The sequence below is a fragment of the Somniosus microcephalus genome, unplaced genomic scaffold, assembly GCF_052327205.1.
Source record: "Somniosus microcephalus isolate GS21.2 unplaced genomic scaffold, FLI_Smic_1.0 scaffold318, whole genome shotgun sequence".
In the NCBI taxonomy this organism is placed as follows: Eukaryota; Metazoa; Chordata; class Chondrichthyes; order Squaliformes; family Somniosidae; genus Somniosus; species Somniosus microcephalus.
The window spans coordinates 175,447-198,247 of NW_028225505.1; the positions used below are offsets into that span (position 1 = coordinate 175,447).

Below are 22,801 nucleotides of genomic sequence, written 5' to 3' on the forward strand. Positions count from 1 at the left end.
CCCCCCCTCCCCCGGTTCCCCCGATCCCCCGAAGATGCTGACACCATCCTGGGACACAGTTTCTCTGGTGCAAGGTGCTCTTGGATACATTTAGTGGCGTTATTCTTAAGTCGGCCTTGATGGTGAATATTGGTAGGTTCTTTAATAAATGGGGAGCCTCACAGCTAAACTGATCCTGCCCTTGATGTTGGCACTTTCAGCATGGGTTGCTGATCAGCAACACTGGCTGATGTCCTCCTCCATCTCGTTCGTTGAGGTCAGTTACAGTGCCCTTAATGCCACTATGGATGGCTGTGATGATTGGGGCTACTCACTGGATAAGCTTGTTGAGCCATAAGAAGAGCCAATGCTGGTTGTCATCAGGCTGCTACCAGGTACTAGCTGGCAAATTGGTTGAGGTCGGGAATTCGTGGCAAGATGTGTGGCATTTGGGAGTTCACATTAAGTTTGATATTGTTTATTGTGATCTTGGGGAAAAATGGGGAAACGCATCTTGTGAACTGATCCAGGATGGGGAGTACTTTCTGTACAAAGTATTCCATCTGCTTGATTGAAATAAAATATATCCTACCTGTTTGTATATCACAGAAAATCACAGAAACCCCACAGTGCAGATAGAGGCCATTTCAGCCCATCGAGCCTGCACCGACACTTATCCCACCCTATCCCCGTAACCCCAGGTATTTAATCCCCCTAACACTAAGGGTCAATTTTTATCATAGCCAATCAACTTAACCCGCACATCTTTGGACTGTGGGAGGAAACCGGAGCACCCGGAGGAAACCCATGCAAACACGGGGAGAATGTGCAAACTCCACACAGACAGTCACCCGAGGCCGGATTCGAACCCGGGTCCCTGGCGCTGTGAGGCAACAGTGCTAACCACTATGCCACCGTGCATATATATATATGTTTTAATTTGTTTTAAACTTTACCTACAGAAATCCAAAACAAAACAATAGCAGGTTGGAAAACAAACAAGAGCAAACTACAAATTTGTTAACCAAATACTGTATATACAATTCAATATCTACAACAGCAAATGATAGGTTTACGTTATGTCAGACAAAGTAGCAGCAGATATTCCAATACTCATGAGTGAAGAACATTAAGAAATTAGAATAGGTTAGGAGATCATATTGGAGACATGTCCAGGCACCAGGCAATGTGAACAGACATTGAGGTTCATAATTAAGACATGCCAGTTCAAAGAAAAAGCTATGGGAAAAATTAACTGATGGTAAGAGAGAGCTGGGGCCAAACCAAATCCAGTGAGAAAGCAGATGCATTTAGATTGCAGTCGCTGGCCTGCAAGCTGCAGATTGGATTTCAACCAGGCAGAACCCCATTTACTCTCTGGCTGACAAATTCTATTGCCTAGGAGACAGTTCTGTCCAGGTGTGCAGAGCTCCTTTGAAAAATAAAGCAAAATGTTAGATGTCTAAAAACAACAACTTGCATTTATATAGCACCTTTAACGTAGTAAAATGTCACAAGGTGCTTCACAGGATCGCAATCGGACAAACAGCGACAGAACCAAAGAAGGAGACATCAGGACAGATGACTCAAAGCTCGGTCAAAGAAGTATATTTAAAGGAGCGTCTTAAAAGAGGAATCTTAAAATAGTGTGTTTTGAGTATCCCCATTGTCCAAACATCAAAATGAATTGAAGGGACATATAAAAGTTGTCCAGGGGTCCCCTGGGCTTTTTTTTTTATAGTTTGACATTACATTGGATTTACACTCCAGGAAGTGCAAACCAAAGTGGTGTGAGATTACCTCTTCCAGAAAGTCTCTCTGCTTTTCTGGAGTCAGCTCAGGCCCTGACTCCACATTTAAACTATAACTTTACTGTTGCTTTTAAACAAAAATTGCACTGAAGTATGCTAATGCAATCAAACCATGATACTGACTCACTACTCCTGTTGATCGCTGTGTGCAACAAAACCTAGTGAAGTCTTGGGCATAATCAAAAAAGATAACTTAAGATAACACATCATTCTGTGATATCTTAATTTTTGTTAGCATATTTTGATTGTTATGGAGATCCAGCATTTTATCGTTGATTTTATCGTGAAGATGGCTCGTGTGTCTGGAACACCTTGTGTGGGAGCTAGTGTTAGGAAACATGAGCATCTTCTGGCTTGCTTACTTCCAGTTTAAATGTCTCCTTCCATGCAAGAGCTTTTTTTTTAGTTTGTTTAACAGAAAATATTAATCCACACTCACCTTTCTTCCTTTTAACTTTGGCTACATAACAACAATCACTGAACTTCAAATGTAATTCCTTGTATGTGAAGTGCTTTGCAATGTTCTGATGTAATAAGGTGCCATATAAACCCAAATATATGTTAACTTAATGTGACCGCAGGCTACTGTGAAGCCAATTGAAGAATTGAACTATATCACTAATGTCTCAGTGATTGTTTTATTTTGCTGACCACAAATGACTCTGTGCCTCATTGTAGTAGAAGTCAGTTACAATGTTAATGTAGGGAAGGAGCAATACTGATTGAGAACATTTTTCATTTGTCATTGTTGTTTCAATGGTAGCACACTCGCCTGAGTCAGAAGTTTGTGGGTTCAAGCCATACTTTGGGGGATTAAATACGTGGGGTTACGGGGATAGGGTGGGATATGTGTTGATGTAGGGGTTACGGGGATCGGGTGGGATATGTGTCGGTGCAGGCTCGATGGGCCGAAATGGCCTCTATCTGCACTGTGGGGTTTCTGTGACTTGAGCACATAATCTAGGTTGGCACTTCAATGCAGCACTGAGGGAGTTCTACACTGTCAAAGACGCCATCTTTCAGATGAAACGTTAAATCAAGGCCCAATCTGCCCCCTCTGGTGGATGAACCTCCCTCCAGAATATCCTCTGCCTCTTCACTCTTCACCTTTAAAAGCCCATCTTTTCAACCAAGCTTTTGATCACCCTCTCTAATCTCTCCTTCCATGAGTTGGGATCCATTCACTATCTATATTTTATCTTCCCCCTCCCCCGCCACTTCCACCTAACCTCTAAAGTGCCGTGGGATGTTTTCTATTCTTTGAGGCGTGATATGAATGCAAATTGCTGCTGCTGTTCCTGTTTGATAGATTTCAGACTTGTCACATTTACGTAGAGTGAGAGTTCATTCTGATTTAAAATGTAATAATTGATTCTAATGTAGTTCACTCTGCAGAGTAAGCATTACTCCATATCTCTGGATAGATTTTTAACAGGTCTCTTTGTTTTTAATTGTATAAATTCCACTCATAACATTTCCATGATGGTAGTTCTGGATATTGTGCATTAGAGATATATTACACAATGACAAAGAAGACTAAACTCTCTCCTGTGCTCCTTGGTCGTGTTAGTGCTGGACAGATGTTCAAGGTATTTGCTGTTTGGCAAGTAAGACTCTTGAATTAAGCTCATTTTTGACTTGTCAGAAACAGTTACTTGAACTTTAAACATTAGGACATAATCCTCGGAATTCAAATGAAAGACTGCTTTGGGAATAAATAAGAAGCTAAACGCGGGGTAGAGAAGGCCTGCAGCAGGTCACCAAGGACCAGGTGTAACAGATGGAAAGTAACTGGATAATTGAGTGGAATGTTCTGGTCCTGACCTTGATGCATGAAATTTATTTTCTTTTAATGTTTCTTGTAATAGGCAGAGCAGCATGGTGTTGAAGTACAAGACCTGGGATTGCCCATTCAATTCATCACACACTGAGTTCCTAATCTCTGTGTTGGGAGAGGAACATGGGCACCCAGAGGTGTTTGGATTAGGCTTCTTTGATAGCAGAGTAAGGAATAGCTCCAGTCTTTGAAGGAGTTGACATCGCAATTGTTTTTCTTTATTTAACACAGTAACAGGACTTGGATTTAATTGTGTAAGATGGGGGAATAACTGGTGAGGTTTCTGCTTCTGTACAGATATTTCTTCTTCTTTCCACCTCCCACACCAAGCCACGAGCAAAGTGTGGATGGGGTTGGCAGCTTGATGTTTCAACATTCTTTGAACCTGATCCTTATTTTATTTCTCTGGACATGCCCCTTGTATAAGAACCGAAATGAAGCACAATGATCAAAAGTTGCTCAGACCATCTAGTACAACCTGATGTTTTTAGGTTCATGTACATGATCTGCTCAGACTTTTTACTCCCTTGTGGCTTGACATTGAAGTCCAGAATGATTTTTCTTTATGGCTATAAATTAGAATTTGTTTGGAACTGTTCTAGCACTTAAAATCTGCATGGAGGTGCTTTTAGCATTGGGACAGGATTATTCATGCGTGAAAGAAATTAAAATAATCTGTAGGGCATAATCTGTGCAATGGAGCAGATTGGAGAGGAGGACTAGGTTGTATGATTTTTGGTTAAAGCCCTTGGTTTAGTTAGTTGGGAATAATAGTTTGGTAAGAGGATGGGTTAATGGTAAGAGCTGTGTGTGATGGGAAAGGCAGTAAGATGACTACACTGTCTTTACCACCCTTTCCCCTGTCCCTCACCTCACCCCTCCCCCAAACAAGTTCTAATTCATCTCTTGCCCTGCCAGTACACTTTACACCTAATCTCAGCCTATTACCATCTCGTCTAGCTTCTAATCTCTTTTACTTCTTTTGTTTCTTTTATTCTTTTGTCCGATCACAGCCCTGCCTTCAATCTAGTTTCTTTTCTTTCCAGTTTTGAAGAAGGGTTCGACCCGAAACGTCAACTCAAATTTCTCTCCACGGATGTTGCCTGACCTGCTGAGTTTTTCCAGCATTTTCTGTTGTTATTTCTAATTCATGCTGTCTGTGGATCACCTGATCGGGGGAGGCGTATATTTGACCAAACTAGGGGAGGGTTGTAATAGTAGTTAACTCTTTCAAGAACTAGGATATGCTTTCCTGTTGCAGGATTTAGAATTGATAAACCACATGTAGGTAATGTCAGTCGGTGAATATTGGTCTAATAGCTGCACTGTATTTTAGAAAGAAAGACCAGTACTCTTTGTTCTCTTTATTTTCCTTGCTCATTGCTTTATGCCTTTTTCAGTGGCGATTCATGTTTGCAAATGGCTGAGTATTCACGCTGCAGAGTAGCTGTTTCGCTTTACTAAGTGTTGATGGTCTGGTGTACAAGAGTGACAATGTTTTTCTGTCCCAGCACCCATCAATGATTCATATGACACTGAAACGAGCATTGCCAAAGCTATTTATGTTTAAATTAGCTTTTTTAGCAACAAAAAACAAGACATGGCACACACCTCTAAATTAGTCTTCAGATTGTTAAGTGATACTATTTTTACTTGGAGCCTGCCTGAGAATATGGAATTAGTTTATTGTTTTGTTTTCCTAAAATTTCAGATGCATTGGCTGCCCTTCACCCATCCCCCACAAAAAATATCTGTTGTTACTGACATGTCCAGTCAATTCCTTTGATACCTTGGTTCCTGTCTGGATTATCTTCACGTATTGCCTTTGTTCTTTCCATTTCCATGTCTTCCATTGTTACTGTTGGCAAAATCTTTTCCCAGATGCCCTTTTAATCATTTCTGGTCTCTGAATTCTTTTCTCCTGCTGTTTCCAATTATTTGAGCATCTGTGTCCCTTCTCCTTGCCTCCTATGATATTTTCCTAACTCGCCTTTACCTACCTTGTTGTCCCCAATACCAGTAGAGATATATTTAGAAATAAATAACTGGAATAGAATGCGCCAAAATATATAGTAATTTAAGAAAGAGGAAAACCTAGTTACGATTTCTTAAAGCTGTGTTTGAGATTCTGGAAATTGAGGATTAGTGGTTAGAAATAATTGCCATACCATTGGGATATAAAGTAATAAACTGGTTCTGAAATGTATTTTAATAAAAACAATTCCTTCACATTTACAGCGTGGCCAAAGTCACTTTGTAATAAACTGTTCTTGAGAGCTGCCTTGCCAGATTTGTAAGCAAAATAATGTATTGGCAAAATTGTGCTGTAAAAAATGTAAGTTACATTGGCTTATTTCCTGACTGACTTCTAAGCAGGAATATAAGTGCAAGGAGAGTTATGGCAGACAAGCTATGAATTTGAGCCCGTATTCATGAAGTGCATGGACATGTTTTCCCTGCAGTAACACATCAAAAGTAACTTTAAATGCCCTAATAACATAATGTTAACAATGTTTTATATACCAGATGTGATGTTTCCACTCTAAGATTTAAGTAGAAGTTGATAATGCTGTAGTTTGAATCACTAGGCGCAATATTTTCAAAGTTGGAGCCACTTAGTACTCCGACATTTTTATCCATGATAATTGAGAAATTTGAGGACTTTGTGCTCAGCTGCATCCAAGTTTTTTCTAGATTAAAACGTGCTTAGGTGTGTGTTTCAAGGAGATAATTGAACTTATGGTTCATGCTGATGTAGTGTTCAAGGTATTTTTTATCCTAACCTTCTGTAGCTGTCTTAAAAATGTGCTCCTTGCTATTTTCCTATAATACATTCCAAGAAAAGTTTCCTGCAGATTGAATATGTAATGCTTTCCAGGTAGGGGTTAAATTGCACATGCCCTGGGAAAAGTATTAGAAAATAAACCAGTTCTGAAGAAGGGTTTCGACCTGAAACGTTAACTCTGTTTCTCTCTCCACGGATGTTGCCTGGCCTGCTGAGTTTTTCCAGCTTTTTCTGGTGTTATTTCAGAAAATAAACCAGTTATAGCTAAGTTCATATGCAGAATTATTTTTTTATTAAGGACTGATTTTGATCTGAGAAGATAGCAGTTTAATTTATGACAAAAATTAAATATTCTGTTGTATGCAAAGCAGAATAACAATGATTAATTCAAGGGAGAATTTGCTTGAAAATTTGATTTCTTGCTACTGGTTAATATTTGTGACTGGGATACTTTTTGTCAATTAAAAATGAAGATGATTTTGTGCAATATCTACAATAGTTTAAAGGAAATGATCAATGATTTATCTTGTATTTGGCAATTCAAAGGATGTTGTGAAGTGTAGTGCTTTTTTTTCTACATTCAAAGTCCTACAGAAAATGTATGTAAGTTGATCCTTATGTCATAGAGTCATAGAGTTTTACAGCACAGAAAGAGGCCCTTCGGCCCATCGTGTCTGCGCCGCCCATCCATCCCTGTCCAGTCTAATCCCATTTTCCAGCATTTGGTCCATAGCCTTGTATGCAATGGCATTTCAAGTGCTCATCCAAATGCTTCTTGAATGTTGTGAGGGTTCCTGCCTCTACCACCCTTTCAGGCATTGAGTTCCACATTCCAACCACCCTCTGGGTGAAAAAGTTCCTCCTCAAATCCCCTCTAAATCTCCTGCCCCTTACCCTGAATCTATGCCCCCTTGTTATTGACCCCCCTACTAAGGGGAAAAGTTCCTCTTTATCTACCCCCCTCATCATTTTGTACACCTCAATCAGGTCCCCCCTCAGCCTTCTTTGCTCCAAGGAAAACAACCCCAGCCTGTCCAGCCTCTCTTCATAGCTGAGGCGCTCCATCCCAGGTAACATCCTGGTGAATCTTCTCTGCACCCTCTCCAAAGCAATCACATCCTTCCTATAGTGAGGCGACCAGAACTGCACACAGTACTCCAGCTGTGGCCTCACCAGCGTTTTGTACAGCTCCATCATAACCTCCCTGCTCTTATATTCTATGCCTCGGCTAATGAAGGCAAGTATCCCATATGCCTTTTTAACCACCTTATCTACTTGTTCCGCTGCCTTCAGGGATCTATGTACATGTATACCAAGGTCCCTCTGATCCTCTGTACTTCCTAGGGTCCTACCACTCATTGTGTATTCCCTTGCCTTATTTGTCCGTCCAAAATGCATCACCTCGCACTTTTCAGGGTTAAATTCCATTTGCCACTTTTCCGCCCATCTGACCAACCCGTTTATATCGTCCTGTAGCCTGAGGCTTTCCTCCTCGCAATTTACCACCCCACCAATTTTCGTGTCATCTGCGAATTTACTGATCATACCTTTTATATTCTCATCCAAATCATTTATGTAGATCACAAACAACAAGGGACCCAGCACCGATCCCTGAGGTACCCCACTGGACACAGGCTTCCAGTCACAAAAGCAACCTTCGACCATCACCCTCTGCCTCCTGCCACTCAGCCAGTTTAGGATCCAACGCGCTAAGGCTGGATCCCATGGGCTCTTACCTTCTCTGGGACCTGATCTTCATGTGTGTACGGGGAGATGTTCTCTACCTCACTTATCTGGTTCTGCTTTAAGACATGTCAACTGGAAAGGAAGGTAAAATGGTCAGAATTCAACAAAGTAGATTTTGCATTCCATCAGATATCCCTTTTTATTTACTTGTTCATGTTATGATTTCAGTTCAATTGATGTATACTTGACTTTACGTTGACTGTTACTAATTTTAGGCCTGCACTAGATATTCTTTCAGGTTTAATGTTGCTGGTAGCCTCTGTAAGTAGATCTCATATCACCAACGGTCAGGAGTATACCTTTAGCGCCTGTTATCCAGTTATATGATGGTGTGACCTGGAACCGCAACAGTAAGACCCTTCACTGCGTACTGGATACATTGATCTCGCACATGCCTCGTGCATGTCTCCTTTCATCCGTAAATCAGACTAATGAGCTGTATAGTGAGATGAAGTCAATTGTAAACTGACAAGTTGGTTTATTTTATATGAAATACTTGACTGAACAGAATGTTCTTTTCACAGCATGGTTTACCTATTTTCTATTGCACCATTTTTTTTTATTAGTATATGGGATGTGGGCGTCGCTGGCAAGGCCAGCATTTATTGTCCATCCCTAGTTGCCCTTGAGAAGGTGGTGGTGAGCTGCCGCCTTGAACCGCTGCAGTCCGTGTGGTGAAGGTACTCCCACAGTGCTGTTAACATCAAAAATAATGAATTATGCAACTTTGGCCTTGATATGGGCTTGCCGTCACTCGCTCTCACTGACTGGCATTCACTTAGATAGAGAGTGATCTCCTTTCTGACTTTTTTGAAACTTATTGCAGACTTGGCCTCTCACTCTTCCCTCAGCCAACTTTGTCGAGGATTGGATCATCAGGTTGCCAGTCAAGCGGCATCCTTGGATCAGAAACCTCCCATTTGACTAGGCCTCCTGCTGTTGCCAGTGAATGAAACGTAGTTTGTGCAAACCTCTCTGGAATGTGCTAATGATCTCTATTGTCTCAAACGGATATGGTATGCGAGAAACACACTTCATGCCCCAGCTAGTGTATTTAATCCACAGGCTGAACAACTCGTGTGTTACTGAAAGTTAACTCCTTCTATCTTGAATTTAATTCATAGAAACATCATAATAGAAATTAACCCCAAATCCCTTCTAGGGCATTTCTATAAATATTGAACACTGATGAGTAGGGAATGTGATGTCAGTTTTCTGCTGTTGCAGTCCAAAATTGTGCGGGTTAGGTTGATTGGCCATGATAAAAATTGGCCCTTAGTGTTAGGGGGGATTAAATACGCGGGGTTACGGGGATAGGGCTTGGGTGGGATGGCTGTCGGTGTAGGGACAGGGTGCTAGGGTTTGGATGATCAGCCATGATCTCGTTGAATGGCGGAGCAGGCTCGAAGGGCCGAATGGCCTACTCCTGCTCCTATCTTCTATGTTTCTATGTATCCATTCATTCTTAGTTGTCACATAGCTTGAAATTGTGGATGTTTTGATGGAATACTTATGAACTTCTACAATTTGAAAGATGCCGGAGGCCATTGGGAAGATCCAGTAGCCATTTCTAAAGCCCTGTGACATTTCAGTTTCAATTTGGAAACCTGCTGCAGAGATACCAACCACCTGGTTATGGGATTTAAACTCTGCCGTACCACCTACTTGTGTTTTTACTTGGGGGATAAATATGACAATTCTCTACTGTATTTTAATATTGGATATATGTATAGTTGTGTTGAATGTTTTCTTTCTTTGTGTTTACAGTTTTTTTCTATACTGAAAAATCAGAATTGGCAAGTAGCATCATTTTCTGAAGCATAGCCTCAAATAGCCAATGAAGTTGGTTGGGCAAGTCCAATCATGCCATGTACCTTGTAGTGCTGATAGTGATTTTTTTCAGGGGAAGGCTACAAGTTACTGAGAGTTTTGACCTGCTTATTTGTGGGATGGAAGTTTTAGCCCATTGCTTTCCATGGTAATTTTGCCATAGTCAGTAGAACATTTTCAATTGATTTGCAGCCATTCTTAAGCTTTGTAAACGTGTGCTTCTGAAAAAGAAAATAAGGATGAGTGTGTGGGGGGAAAATACACAAACCAGAGTTTAACTCTGGGAAATCCTAAGTATAGTTTTCATAATTCAGTATTTTGACCCCTGTCAGAAACCTTGTATTGCTGATCCAGCAGTATGATTCAATGAATGTATCTCCAGATTCCTCGTAGGACAGGACACATTCCAAGCTGTTCATTTATAATGACTAGTTTATGCTGATTCCATGCTGACATGTTTAATTTTTGGGAAGGACCCTAAGATACTGAATAATAAATGTTTTGTGGCTGAATCCCCAAAACATTGGGAGATTACATGCACTCCAGTGATTGATCTCTGACCTTGTGTGTTTTTAAATGTTAACCAATTTTATAGCACGCAGGGTGATGCTACAGTGATTTCCCCCATACAGTTGATAAGACTAACAAAATACATATAACAGATGAATGATAAAAGATGCAGAATCTAAAAGGAGACAGGAAAAAGTTAATATTTTACATAATAAAAGTATATTTATGGTGGGTGTAATAAAATCTCTTTAGGTGGAGACATTATCACACATTAGGTCCTTTCGCAGATCAGTTCACCAAAGGACTGCAGAGTGCAGCTTGTTAACAAATTCTAATCCAATAAGAAATCTGCAGCAGAAATTATGCTGCAGCGATGACTGGGCATTCAGCCCAGGGCTTGCTCAGGACAGGATGTTGATTGTGTGCTAAGTACATAGTCATAGATAGATGCGATGGAGCGCAGTTTGAGGTATGTTTTGTTTAGGGCACTTTGCCGTGCAAACATTTTCACTAGGTTTGTTTATTTAAATATACATTTCTGCAGATAACAGGCAGGATGGGAAGGTTGAATTTTTGTCAATCTTTTATAAAGGAGCAAACTAAAAAATGGGATGATGTATTTTAAAATAAATGTGTTTCATCATGGGGAAATATGTGCTGTATTTGTAACAAACCCTCGTTCTCAAGCTTTTAAGGGTGGGGCTTACCATTTATAGTCCAGATTACAACAGAAAAATACTTTGTCATTCCAAACTAGTAGCTATTTCCAGTTAATATTAACCTCTCCTACATACATGAGTGCTTACAAATACACCACTATTTTCTGTTTATTCTATATTACTGCTTTTGTAAATTAGATATGACTAAAGCAATGTTGGATTACATTCAAAGCCATGCTGTGTGTATTTTTCTTTTGTTGTGGAAGCATATTAAAATACACAGCAAAAAATGTTTTTCTCTCCACAGTGCAAAACCATTATGATTAGTTTATCTGTTTTCCTACAATGATTTGAGGACTGAAGTACTCTGAGTTTAAAGCAGAATTAGACAAATAATTGAGTGAGTGCTGGTGCAGATGGGCCAAATGGCCTCCTTCTGTGCTGTACTATTCTATGATTCTATGAGTGAGTGTTTGGGAGTTATTCATTTTTGGGACGGTCCAGATGGTCTATTGTCTTTTCTGGTCCTGTAGAAGTTCCTATGTAAAAATTTGGTAATTGGGCAATTGCAAGAGGTACTTGAGCTAGTTTGGTTTACTTCTCATTCCTTTTAATATAGTAGATTAATTTGTTGTTTTATTAATGCCATAATGTGGAGCATAAACACGGGCATGGATCAGGATCAGTTGGGTCGAATATACATACTTTCTATGTAATCAACAAAATGATTAATTCTGACATATTACAATTGTCAAATATGCCACTATTGGAGGTGTCTTTGGAGAAATTTCCCAAAACTGCTCTGCACATTACAGCTGTAGAACTTTTCTGGGTTTAAAAAATAAATAAAAACGCTTCCTATCTCTGCTTATTTTAGAAAATAAAACATTAGAGAAAAGATTAATGCAGTAAAACTAACATGGGTTCAGGAAAAATATCTTACTGAAATAATTACAGCCATCCAAATATCTTCTCAAGGATAGCAATGTACAATTTTGAAAAGGCCTGAGAGAGGAGCAGGTGGTGGGAGGGAAGAAACTGTATTCCAGCATCCCTTTCGTTACAAATTGATCCTTGCTGGATTGTAAAAATACATTCTGGTGACAAAATTCAGCTTTTGGTAAAATTCTTAACCTATTTTTGGAATGAAGTTAGTAAGAAAGAAATAACTTGCATTTATATAGTGCCTTTAACGACTTCAGGACGTCCCAAAGCACTTTATAGACGATGAAATACTCTTTGAAGTGTAGTCACTGGTGTGGGGAGGGGGGGTGGTGGTGGTTTGCTGGCAACACCGTGCACTAAGTGGTGATGGATGTTGATGCTGGGAAAATGGAATGCTTCCCATTTCAGGCATCCACTTTCAGCATTCAGCACTCCCAGGTCAGGAATAGCACAGTCAAAAGCAGAGTCCAGTTCCCTGTACTTTGCCCTAACGATGCCCTAACTGTGCCTCAGTCCCATCCTTAGAAGCGGTTTTGCTTTGCACCAATACTAATGTTATAGTGTAAATCCAGAGTCAGGCCCCAACCATGCCAGACCTGCTTCATAGTGATGTTAAAGTTGTAGTGTAGATGCAGCCTAAGTTGCATGAGTTTGGGAATTGGGTGAGGCATTGCATTAACTTTTACATCTTTGAGACCTTTTGATCTATAAGCTGTAAGACTCCTAAGTGAACTGAATTTGAGGCAATCTCAATCTCAATCCATTGCACAGTTATGAACAAATTTGTGGCCTTAAGTGGAAAATTTCACAGTAGTGGAGTTAGGAATACTTTTCTAAAGTTGGGGCTAAAGCACATGATTGGGGCGGGATAGCTTTATTTTGCACCTCGCCTGCTCTCTACTTGACTACTGTCCTTACTGTTGACACAGGGTAGCCAGTCTGTAACAAAAAAAAGATTATTTTATTCTTGTGCTGACATGCTGCGCCTTAATGTGCGCAGGTGTTATTCTTGGCTCAGTGGTCGAGGTCATGGGTTCATGCTCCACTCCAGGGACTTGACCACATAATCTAGGCTGACACTTCAATTTGGTAGTGTAGGAATGCTGGGCCATCTTGGATAATAAATTAAACTGAGGCCACATTTGCCGCCTCAAGGTGGATGTAAAAGATCCTATGGCACTATTCAGAGAAGAGCAGGGGAGTTCTCTTGGTGTCCTGGCCAATATTTATTCGTCAACCAACACCAGTAAAATAATGGTCTGGAAATTGCGGTCGGAGGCTTCCCACAGGCGAATGCCTCCGAACCGCAAGTAAACTCCGCACCTACCTGGTGCCTCTGTACCTTGGAAGACTCATGCTCCTGGGTCTGCAGGTGTATGCCTGCGTAAAGGCGCATGCGATTCTCAAGCGTTCCTGGGATCACATGGGCTGGCCCAACCAATCACAAAGGAGGATTCCCATTATGCTTATGGGGATTCCATTTACGTACGGAATCCCCATAAGCATGAATAGAAATCCCCCCAAAAAACACACTTTCACAACACTTATAAAAATAAATATCACATGGTCAAAATTAATTAAAATACAATTTAATTAAACATTTAAAACAATTTTTTTTTGAAAAATAAATAAACATTTTCAAGGGGCCAAAAGTACCCTAAATTAATTTTAAAGGTTTTTGTATGGTTAAATCATTAAAAAAAAATATTTTCATATTTATTTAAACCCTTTTACCAGGCGTAAGGGTTTTGTGGGCATTCCCTGTGCCAGCGAATGTCCATTTCCTGCGGATTCGTATGATCTGTCATGTGGAAAGCCAGAACTTGCGGGGCACTTACGACATGATATGCGGTCATAGGTCCCGGAGTAGCCGGGCCAATATATCTGGTCATTGATCTCATTGCTGTTTGTGGGATTTTGCTGTGCACAAATTGGCTGCTGCATTTCCTTGCATTACAACACTTACTACACTTCAAAGGTACTTCATTACCTGTGAAGTGTTTTGGGATGTCCTGAGGATGTGAAAGGTGCTATATAAACGGTAGTTTGTTCGTTCTTTCTTAACTAAAAATGTACTAGTTCCTGTGGGGCTGCAGAGTTCTTCCATCAGTGAAGAATATAACGATGGAATGCAATTATAGTTTAAGCAGTTGCTGTTTAAACAATCTGCTATTGTTAATTGCTGTACATTCCTGTCTTTAGAAATTACGATTACATTACTAAATTAACATCTCCATGTTAGTCAGAACTCTACAGATTGAAACCATAATTTTCAAGTTGTTCAGGAAACAAAGTGAGGTACAAAACAAAAGTCTAACTCTTAAGATTCCTCTTTAAAATGATTAGTCAAAAAAAGATTTTCTTGAATCTTTTTGATGCCCAATTTAATGTTATTTTAAAACCCCAAGTGTGTAATTGGGTGTGCTTGGCTAAAAATGGTTCACATTCTGATCATTCCTCACACTGCTGGACTCCTTGAAAACAGTAAACTTCTTGCTTCTCTTACCCTCTGAAATCAAATACTAAAGGATATAAATCTTCAAATTTTATTTTTAAAGAGATCCTGAGACTTTAATCAGAAAAAACAGCAGTAGCTTACTATTAAACATTTTTAATGTACATGGGGAAGTTGGAATATTTTTCAAGTTGAATAAAATTCTCATTTGAGGATGATGCCATCATCCTCACCTGTGCAATTATTGTATTAATGTTTCCATTGTCCATCTCCTATATGTTGCCCATGTAATAAGCATTAAGATAAGAGAGTGTTTGAAGACCAGGACCTCAAACCTGGCGCTAAGCTCATGGTCTACAGAGCAGCAGTGATACCTGCCCTGCTGTATGCCTCAGAGACATGGACCATGTACAGCAGGCATCTCCAAAGCACTGGAGAGGTACCACCAACACTGCCTCCGCAAGATCCTGCAAATCCATTGGCAGGATAGGCGTCAGTGTTGTCGCTCAGGCCAACATCCCCAGCATCGAAGCTTTGACCACACTCGATCAGCTCCGATGGATGGGTCACATTGTCCGCATGCCCGATACAAGACTCCCAAAACAAGCGCTCTACTCGGAGCTCCGGCACGGCAAGAGAGCCCCAGGTGGGCAGAGGAAACGCTTCAAGGACACCCTCAAAGCCTTCTTGAAAAAGTGTAACATCCCCACCGACACCTGGGAATTCCTGGCCCAAGACTGCACAAAGTGGAGGAGAAGCATCCGGGAAGGCACCGAACACCTCGAGTCTCTTCGCCGGGAGCAAGCGGAAGCCAAGCGCAGGCAGCGGAAGGAGTGTACGTCAACCCAAGCACCCCACCCACCCGCCCCTTCAACCACCGTCTGCCCCACCTGTGACAGAGACTGTAGGTCCCGCATTGGACACATCAGCCACCCGAGAACTCATTTTTAATGTGGAAGCAAGTCATCCTCGGTTCCGAGGGACTGCCTAAGAAGATATGTTGCCCATATAAGCATTTAGATGAAGCTGTTATTGTAGGTATTTTGTGAATCAAAATTGCCCCTCAGTCAGGAGAGTGCGCTCTATAAAGGTGTGTGTTATTATTATGTATTATTCATGGCCTTGGTGACATCCTTGGCTCAGTGGTAAAAATCTCACCTCTGAGTAAGAAGGTCATGGATTGAAGCCCAACTCCTGAGCCTTGAGGCTCTATAGTGTTTTGAGACCGATGTAAAAGGCACTATATAAGTGCAATTCTTCCTTTCTTCATAGAATATCTAGTAATCCAACCGCAAGCTGTCAATAAGTCCCTCTATTAAGGAGGGCTGTTGTTTGTCTTCTATACTGAGATTACTGCTTTGTAGTCACTGCCAAGTTATTCCAATTGCTATATTTCCTAGTGATCAACTGCAATCACTGTGACTTTATTTTTGTTAACTTCATTGTTAATGGGGTCAGATGAGTGTGACACTGAGAACCAATGTCAGTGCATGGACAACAATTTGGGATAAAACCAGTCCATGTAGTTCAGTGATTTCAAGACGGCAATCTCATCTCAAAGTTCTAATCAGTTGCTTTACTTTTGTTTTTCTGGTTTATAATTTATGAATCCCTTGGTTAGTTTACTGCTATTTAATCACTTGCAGGTGTTATTTTATATTTCACTTCTGTAATGTGTGATGTAAGATCAAATCTGCTATGTAAGAGACATGGACTCTAATTATAGAGGTAACCATAATTGTTCAGTGATGTGCATGATGTGCACGATCTTTGTAAATTGATAATACACACAAGTTATGTTGCTTTTAACAAGCAGATAGAGACGTTGACATCTTTGTCTATTCCATTGCAATAGCACGCAAGAATCATCCATTGAGTCTGAGATACTGTCAAATAGTACAAATGCTGTTTTCACAAGAACAGCTCATAACTTAACCCTGGAAGTTAGATTTTTTACTCTCTTAATTTTACTGATATACTGTTGGTATGAAAAATTCCCCGTGACTGAGATTCAGTTTTGAATGTTGTCTGAAACATCTGGTTTTAAAATTAAGGCTGCGGATCACTACATTGACATGTTTGAGTTTTTTGTGTAGTTGCTCGTATTTTTTTCATATCAGTACGGACCTCTGATTTCTTTGTAGCCCTAATAACTATTTCTTTTTAGAAAAGTGAAAGGGGGTAACATAGATGTCCACCCAACAGAGAAGGCTTTGGTTGTTCACTATGAAGTGGAAGCTACAATTTTGGGCGAGATGGGCGATACCATGCTGGGAGAACGGAAGGAATGTCAGAAGATGTGAGTAATAGCCAACAAGTTGTGCTGTTCCAATGTCTTTCTTTATGATTAAATGAAAGAATGGGTATTATCCATCTTCTACACTGTACAACTACAGCAACTTGCATTTACGTAGTGTCATTAATGAAGGAATGGCTAAGTGTGCAAAATATCAAGTGTGTAACAGAACAGAATTTCAATTAAAACTGAATAACAGGAGGAGCACTGAAGAACAGCTCCCCCCTGGAAAATGGGGCATTCTCCATTGTTCCCTCTAATTTTTTTTCTACTGAGTGGGCCACGAACTCCTTTGAGTGCGACCTTTTCCTTTGTGAGCAAATTTGAAAACAACAACAGCAGCAACCACTTAAAAGCATATATACAGTAATGCCATATTGCCACTCCACCGTCTCAAATCATGAGACACTCAGACAAGGTTCTATACAAGTTTAACATAGCTTCTCTGCTTTTGAATTCTATTCCTCTAGAAATGAGCCCCAGTGCTTTATTTGCACTTTTTTATGGCTTTCTTAACCTGCATCGCTACTTTTAATGATTTGTGAATCTATACCCCTCGATCCCTTTGCACCTCTACCCCATTTAGACTCTTATTTTCTAAGGAGTAGATCGCCTCCTTATTCCTCCTACCAAAATGCACCACCTCACACTTATCTATATTGAAATTCATTTTTCATTCACATGCCCATTCTGCAAGTTTGTTTACGGTAGAATTAATTAAAAGCTTTTAGTTCATCATGTATAAACTCTATTTAATAAAAAAATACTTGTCAGAAATGAGTGGGATATAAAAGAACTGCATAATAATGTATTAACACTTCAGAAACGTCACTCAGTTACACAGGTTATGCATCGACAAACAATCCAAAAGCACAAGGTGAGCTGAAAGAGGCATATCTATTTGTGCAATTTGTCTTAATTTTAAAGTTTTCAACGTATTAGTCCATCCCTCATGCCACTATAGCAGTGGCTGCACAAGCAGCAGGAGCAGCGGCTTTCCTATGGTGCTGACGTACTGGACGTCCACCCACTACAACTAGACAACCAACAAATATAAAGTGCTGTAGTTCTTTAGTTCACAGTATTAATAAGAATTGAACAAAAATGGGTATCTATTTCCAACTTCAATCACTTCCACTAATAAATGTTGTTTTCTTGAACCAACACACCCCCATGTAACATGTCAGAAATGCAGCACTTATCCACAAGTGCAGAAAAACCACATACACAATTTGCGTCACTGAATTAAAAACAAAAGCAGGAAAAGCTTTGATTTAACAGAAATAAACATTCATCTTTCTTCCTGGACAGGAGAACCAATTAGACTGACTTGGAAATGTTTACTAATGTGTTGATGTAAAGATGTTAATTTACAAATTTTGCTTCTAATGTTTTTCTCTCAAACATTCTCCACAATATTAATCCCTGGTCTTATCACGAAAAGTGTTGAATTATTTTAGGTACTTCCCAATTAAATAGTGGGGAACAAACTTCATTGTACTCTCGATTTTAATCTCCTATTTCAAACATTTATACCAAACCAAAATTGTACATTATCAGTTTAATCAAAGTATTTTCTGTGTCTTTCTCAATCAACAAATTGTAGTTTCTTCTAAAGTAGCTTCCTGCAATTTTTATGCATAATTACATAACTTGTATCTATTAACACTCCACTAAATGTTTAAGAGGAAATCTATATTTACATTATTCCTGGGACTTGTTAGGACTATAGAATGACAGACAAAATTTTTCCCCTTTTTTGGTTCTCTTCCTAAACGCCTTATTTTATTGACTTTCAAAAAAATATCATTTAATATGTAACTCCTACAAATTCTCCCCACCCTCCCCCTCCTCAACAGCATGGTTGCATGTTTGTGTAAAGCTACCCACGTCAGTCGATCGTTCAAATCAAATATTGAGAAATTTCAATTTTAAAATGTTTTAAGCATTTCAGAACCTCTTTACAAGTGTTTGGACTTCAAGACCTGGTTGAAACTTGTTTAGATGAGGGGAAAATTGATTTTTGTTTCTGTTTCTTCCAAAATCATATTCGAAACTTAGGGGGGAAAAACGTGTTTTTAACACTCATTTTTTGTGACAGCTTCATTAAAAATCTTTAAATTCTTTCAAGTCTCGTTGCAGCTTTGACAGAAGTAGAAGTTGCTCCAAGTTTCTCTTTCCCTCTTCAACGCTGTCGTTAAACATACAACAAAAAAATAATAAAAATAAACTCTTAATACCAAATGGAGCTCAAATAAGAAGTGAATAAAATGGTCACACTTCCTAAGAAGGCGGTGAGGTTACCTATCCCCAGCCTTGGCGATGAGTTGGGATCAGTTTTGGAGAAGTTGTTTCCTCATTTTTTGCTGCTGTTCCCTTTGTTGCTCTCAGACTCCGAGGTACAAACAGGGGCACAAACGTTTTCCCCTCTCTCAACATGATTTAAAAAAAAACCCTGATAGACTCTTTCGAAAAGGGGTCACCACCTGGCAAAACTTAACTGGAACTTACCGCGGGACATTCAACATCAGTTTCCCGTGTTTTTTTCCAGCTTTAAAACAATTTTCTGAATTTTTAAAATGAAAATTCTCATTTTTGTTTCACTGAGGGCCTAAAACTTGTTTGCGGAGCTTCCTTCCAGTGGCCATTGTACATGTGCTGCGCTCTACCCGTGTTGTTTCAAAGTGCGGACACCGCTCAGTCCCCGGGAATGGACTACATGTGCCTGGACCCTCACCGCTCCCTCCCCCTCCATCTCATTCTCTCTCCCTCCGTTTTTCTCTCTCTCTCTCTCTCTCTCTCTCTCCCTCTCTCTCCCACGCTCCCTCCTCCCGCTCCCCCCCCCCCCCCGCCGTTCCCTCGCCCCCCCCCCCCCGTTCCCTCGGCCCCCCCCGCCGTGCACCATCTGCAAACCTCTTGGGGTAGAAAGAAAAACTCATTCAAAAATTCATGTCAAAATCTTCAGAGGCTTGGAAGGAAATGAACTTTTGACCAGCCACAGCGGCTTTTAAGTCAAAGCTAGCTGACTGCTGACAGATCAACGCAGGGAATTCTTTCACAGTTAGTAGTGATTTGCAAATATGTATTACTTATTTTGTTGAAACATTTTGTCTATATTACGGCAATTAATCTTAATACAAGTCCAATGGGGCTAATCTAACACCATTAATCTCCCATCATCTTTCAGCACCTAATCAAATAATTCAGGTAACATACACCCATAGCAATGATATCAAAACATCAGCAGGTCAGTGGTGTAATCTCTTGCCCTTAACCTTTTAAATTTGCATAGTTGAAGCATTTTAATGCAAAAAGTGAAACGTAGCAAGTTTGATTTCATTTTTCAGAAAAAAAACATGAATCAGTACTTTATAGCTCTATGCAGTCTTGGGGATTAGCTTTTGAATGTGGAATGTTAAAAGTTTACCAGAGTGCTTTTCCAGATAGAAAATCTTACTGTAAAATTGAAGGATCTGCACTGATGGGAGAACTCTCATCGCATTGCACTGTAGTCCACTCTGGATCACAGTGCAATGCTATGCAGGTTTGACTATTGGACTGTCTGATCCTAACCTGTGAAACTCTTAATTTGCCCTATTAGAGTCAGAATCTAATGAAATTCCATTATCATGTCAGGGGGTCATTATCTCACCTTCCCCAACCATGGATTATTCCACAGCAGCTGCATAGGCAGGGTTTGTTCTGTAATGAGCTTTAAATGTTACTGTTTAGATCTTTGCACCTGTCGCTGTCAAACTATCTTTGTCTAAACATGGCAGCAAAACAGCTCATTACTCCAGGCAACACCTGAATTGGCTGTGTTTTTAGTTTTTTTCCCCCTTAAAACATTGTGCAAGTGTGTTATTTTCAATATCCAAAACTTCCTTCATAAGTATTTTTGAATCCCTCAATTTTCTTCTGCACCTCTTTTTAAAGTGCAAGCTCAAGAGTAAGATATGACTTTGTAGGCACCATCAACCCTCTAGTACCTTAAACAAGTGGGCAATCTTGTGTAAAACTTCGATGATAAATATAAGAGTGCTAATCCTAATTATAGCTTTCTTAACTGTTGTCCTAATTGAGATGAGAAAAGCTAACCTGTCAAAGATTTGGGATCAAATCAGGAATCATTTTAATGTACATGACTGAGTTCCACAGTAGGCAGTGCACATATTAGTTGAGCATTGACAAAGAAGTGTTACAATAGTGACTGATCTGCAGCTGCAAGTTGCACCTATTGTCATCTGTTGCTAAGTGATAGCACTCTTGCCTCTGAGTCAGAAGGTTGTGGGTTCAAGTCCCACTCCAGAGACTTGAGCACAAGATATAGACTGATACTCCAGTGCAGTACTGAGAGAGTGCTGCACCGTCGGAGGTGCCTTCTTTTGGATGAGACGTTAAAACAGAGGCCCCACCTGAGAGGACAGACGTAAAACATTCCATGTACTATTTGAAGAAGAACAGGAGAGTTCTCCTCGGTGTCCTGGCCAATATTTATCACTCAGCCAACATCAGTAAAACAGATTATCTGGTCATTATCACATTGCTGTTTGTGGGAGCTTGCTGTGTGCAAATTGGCTGCCGTGTTTCCTACATTACAACAGTGACTACACTTCAGAAGTACTTAATTGGCTGTAAAGCGCTTTGAGTCATCCTGAGGTTGTGAAAATGCTATATAAATGCAGGTCTTTCTTTACTATACTACAAAGTTGATGGCTACCTTGAGAACCATTCATGTAGTAGGCCAATCAAGTGAGTGGGTATAGATTGTGAAATTCATTCACCTATGTGGGCTGGCAATAAGTCCTTCGATTCCCACAACTGTCTTGGGTATAGCTCTAAAAACAGTTTATTCAATAGTTTGAAGTTCTAGCATGAAAGCTCATTTTGTGGACATTACATAATTGAAATGTGTTTCTAAATATCTGAGTCAAGTGACCTTGCATGTAATCAGCAATTGTGGAGAAGCACTATTGCTTCATTTTGGCACCTGGTATATTGGAGAAAATATGCTGGGTATGGAATTGAAGAGTGTTCTTCCCATTGTCTTCAGCTGTAAGGTTGCAATGTAAAAATGTTTTGCAAAAATAATGATGCATGCCAACAAGTTACAAAGCTTCCTATTTGACCTTGAGCTGAGTTTCTGACCCCATATCCTCTCCATCACAAAGACTGCCTACTCCCACCTCTATCATTACCTCCGCCTATCTGCTGCTGAAACTCTCACTTGTGCCTTTGGCACCTCCAGACTCGACTAATCCAATGTTGTCCTGGCTGGCCTCCTATCCTCCACCCTCCACAAACTTCAGCTCATCCAAAACTCTGCTGCCTGTATCCTAACTCGCACCAGTTCCCAATTACTCATCACCCCTGTGCTCGCTGGCCTACATTAGCTCCTGAACCCTAACACTTCATTTTTAAAATTCTCATCCTTGTGTATAAATCCTTTAATTGTCTTATCACCCCCTATCTCTAACCTCCAAACTCTCATTCCACTGATTTTGGGTTGTTGCACATTTCCCTTTCCTTGTCCCACCATTGACAGCTGTGCTTTCAGCAGCCTAGGCCTTAAACTCTGGAACTCCCTACTGAGGGCTGGATACAGGAGCCCAGTCTGACCCTGACATTACTGGGGGCTGGATACAGGAGCCCAGTCTGACCCTGACATTACTGGGGGCTGGATACAGGAGCCCAGTCTGACCCTGACATTACTGGGGGCTGGATACAGGAGCCCAGTCTGACCCTGACACATTACAGGAGCCCAGTCTGACCCTGACATTACTGGGGGCTGGATACAGGAGCCCAGTCTGGCCCTGACATTACTGGGGGCTGGATACAGGAGCCCAGTCTGACCCTGACATTACTGGGGGCTGGATACAGGAGCCCAGTCTGACCCTGACATTACTGGGGGCTGGATACAGGAGCCCAGTCTGACCCTGACACATTAC

At 40.4% G+C, this 22,801-nt stretch overlaps 1 protein-coding gene across 3 annotated transcripts in view; it reads left to right on the forward strand.

Moving 5' to 3' along the window:
* The first annotated feature begins 10,935 nt into the window (after positions 1–10,935).
* LOC147081883 (kinesin-associated protein 3-like) overlaps positions 10,936–22,801 on the forward strand; it is a 166,462-nt gene continuing 154,596 nt past the window's right edge. For all 3 annotated transcript variants that reach the window (XM_085980621.1, XM_085980623.1, XM_085980622.1), the window contains exons 1-2: positions 10,936–10,967; positions 16,725–16,856. In XM_085980621.1, the coding sequence (XP_085836747.1) occupies positions 10,951–10,967; positions 16,725–16,856 (149 nt within the window). In that variant the 5' untranslated portion in view covers positions 10,936–10,950. The remainder of the gene's footprint in view (positions 10,968–16,724; positions 16,857–22,801) is intronic.